The 3,152-nt window shown below is 44.0% G+C and overlaps 1 protein-coding gene across 1 annotated transcript; it reads right to left on the minus strand.

Annotated features, from left to right (window-relative positions):
- Positions 1–1,574: 1,574 nt before the first annotated feature.
- LOC106807806 (cyclin N-terminal domain-containing protein 1-like) lies at positions 1,575–3,141 on the minus strand. The gene is made up of 4 exons (XM_014810260.1): positions 3,125–3,141; positions 2,580–2,745; positions 2,121–2,283; positions 1,575–1,669 (listed from the first exon to the last, which is right to left on the minus strand). Exons 1-4 carry the CDS (start codon positions 3,139–3,141, stop codon positions 1,575–1,577), a joined length of 441 nt encoding a protein of 146 aa, XP_014665746.1.
- Positions 3,142–3,152: the final 11 nt, after the last annotated feature.

A 3,152-nucleotide genomic window follows, 5' to 3' on the forward strand; every position in this document is an offset into this window, starting at 1 on the left:
GCTACCTGTACCAAAAAGCCGAAATGGGCAGCAACCACCATTGTCTGATGGCTGCCTGTCACACAACGTGCGATCTATTCACACTGAAGCTTCGTGTGTTGAGTATGCTCGTCGCCTGGTGTTACGACCCATTCATCACTTTCGACCAACACTTACTAGTGGAAACCTCATTGATCATGCGAGACTGAGCCCAACCAGGAGAGTGTCGTTGAATGCATAGTCTTGCACCTGGGGCGGCTTTCACACGCAGAAATGGGTTTTTGGTAAGATCGGGCACCTCATGGCTGGTCAGGACTGACCAGGTAAATTTCTTGTAGCTGAATCATATTGCGACACGCGGTGGGTAATATGATGACCAAGGCAAGGCTATTGCAAAGCAGTACCGACGCGACATCTCCTTGTTGATGCCCCAGCACTGAATGCCTTGAATATTGGCTCAGACATACTTGCATGTAGCTACTCTCTCAACCATCCTGCAGAGCACATTTTGAAGAGTGAGTAGAGACCATGTAGGCAACAGAATCACCAAGTATGATGAGCCTACGACAGACGCGACTGGAACACTGATCTTGATGAACTGCTGTCCTCTCAAGAACGCTGATACGAGGTTCCTCGTGTCTGCCAGAGGAGTTCATGCCTAGATGAGTGTGTTAAACAGGCACTAAGGAAGCTTCTCAAGGGCCAAACCGAATTCTTGAAGTCCTCGTAGTCGCTACACATTTTGGTTACAGTACTAGGAGAATGGTGAGCATACTCGGAAGTTTGTTAGTAGCAGAGCGCATGGCCAATGGGCGTTGCACCTTGAAGCGTCACCCGTGTGTCAGATAATGTGCCCTACCTAACAGTGCCTCTGGGCCACAACCTCTACACAATCTAGGCCCGCCGCTATGTGCAAGCGCGAATGAGCAAGTCAAGGATGATTTCATCGCAGATGTGTACAACTGCTTTCGAAAATAGAGGTTCCATCGTTGTCAGAAGAAGTGATCGGCCTACTGGCTGGGCTGTCCGTAGACTTCGCCATGTAGAACAGGTCTGCATGAGGAAGGTATGAAGAACCAGCAGCTGGCCTGGGACCGAGAGGGCGCAGGCCAGGACAGAGCAACAGGTGCTTCTCATATGGCTGGCTCTCCCATGCTGGCCTTGTGCTGAAGTCACAATTGTCTAATGCCAGCAGCGCTCACAGGCTATTGTCAACTACACACTGTCCAGCTCTGGGCTGAACAAAACAAACCAGACATTGAAATATGCTAGTACAAGCACGCTGACGATGAATGACAAATGCAGGTTAATCAGCTATCTGCCAAAGAGAACACCCTTCAGCCCCTACAGGCATCCCAGCGTTGCCGCAGCAAATCTCGACAAGGGTGATCGCAGCCAGCACAGTCATATGTTGGACTCAGCCCGAAAACTGTTGCTGAGACAGTATCCTGACCAAACATTGGATGAACAAACTGCTGCCTGACTACAACATTTCAAGAGGGGAAGGGAATCAAGGGTCCATTACCTTTGGCTGCCTAATTTGGCAGTAATGAATTGGATGCGTGAGCCAGTACAGGTGGCATACACAAGCTGCTTTATCGCGACTGACATTGCCATGTGTAGGCAGCATCTAGCAGCTTGATGGAAACACGTCGCAACTCATCAAGCTTTAGTGATGCAACGAATCTGTCTGCAATGACAACATACACATCTGTTAACATCAGGCAGTTAGGGTTAGGGTTAGGGTTAGATTTACGAGGGATTATAGGGATATATACAAACTAGGTATATCTGCGGCGACACAACATGCGCATTTTAGTGGTTTTGAATGTTTGTTCATTCATATTATTATCATTATATCATTATATTATCATCGTATGATTATATCATTTATAGTATTATTCGTTTGTATTATAGTTATTTAAAAAATCGAGGCATATCAGGTCCGTAGCAAGCATCCCAGGAAGGTCGGGTGTTTTTTTATTAGAAGGTGGTCCTGTCTAGTTTTGGACATGTTTAGATTTCGGATAACTGGCAAGAAAAAGCAGACAACAGGTTGTTAGGACAGAAATATTCATTTCACCACTCTGACATCCCCCGGCTACGGGCCTGCATTTCATAATAATAATTATTATAGGTACCTAACATGGCTAGCAGGGTGTCGACATGCAGCAGGGGTGTGTTGCAGCAAATGCGATAGTCCAGTGTCTTCAAAACTCTCAGCTCAGAGTTCAGGATTCCTGCTAAACTGTAGTCATGCCCGACATCCTTGAGGAGTGTCCTTATTTTACGTGGCGTTAGGATCTACAATAGAAGTTATATAGTGAGCAATTATTCATTTAGAAAACAGTAAAAAACCGGGCTCGGAGAAATTCTATCAACTATTTACATTTTTCCACATCATAATTCCGAAGCCTAGTTAAGGCATTGTCATCCTCTAGAATTTCCATTCTTACAACCTTTATCATAATTACCATCACAATCTTTTATCGAACAAGAAATGTCATTTAATTGGCATGCAGTACGTTGATAAGTACTATGAATAAAAAAAAGAGCTCCATGCATATAACTATTTAAGTTTGTTATCATGTTTAACTTACGTTATAGTGTGAAGACATCTTGCTCGCAAGCTGCAAGCATGAGAGCGCACGTAGGGGAACTTGATGTCTCAATTTATCAAGAATTTCTTCCCAGTCTTTACGTTTGCAACTGCTATCTCTTACCTTAACATTGCTGTACAGCTGCTTAACATGTTCATACATAAACCTGCAGGACAGCAAAGGACACTGAGAGTCAAAGCTATTACTGGATGTAGATGCAAGCTATTGTGATGAAGCTGACCTCATCATATTAAGGGGGACCCATGCTCATTATATTCTAAGCACAAAACCTTTGCCTCACCTCTGAGCACTCTTGCTTTAATCACTGCATATTACTCAGGTCGAGTGAAAGAAATATGAATAATGTGTTTTGTTAAATGACATGTACAATGTTCAGCAAAGAGTAACTGCATAGAGATCCAATCTGAATCAAAACCCATATTGGCAAAGGAATGATATTGAATGCTACAACAATTAGCTAGGCCACCTCAACTCTTAAATTGAACAAGATGAATTACCAACAGAATAAGTGCATGGCATGGTACCTCACATCAGCCGTCATTTTCAGATTTT

The sequence above is a fragment of the Priapulus caudatus genome, unplaced genomic scaffold, assembly GCF_000485595.1.
Source record: "Priapulus caudatus unplaced genomic scaffold, Priapulus_caudatus-5.0.1 Scaffold235, whole genome shotgun sequence".
NCBI lineage: Eukaryota > Metazoa > Priapulida > Priapulimorpha > Priapulimorphida > Priapulidae > Priapulus > Priapulus caudatus.

Coding starts and splice junctions, on each gene's coding strand:
- LOC106807806 (XM_014810260.1), bottom strand. Junction 2,284..2,579: donor AGATGTCTTCACACTATAAC/GTAAGTTAAACA, acceptor CTTCTATTGTAG/ATCCTAACGCCACGTAAAAT. Junction 1,670..2,120: donor CACCCTGCTAGCCATGTTAG/GTACCTATAATA, acceptor TTGTCATTGCAG/ACAGATTCGTTGCATCACTA.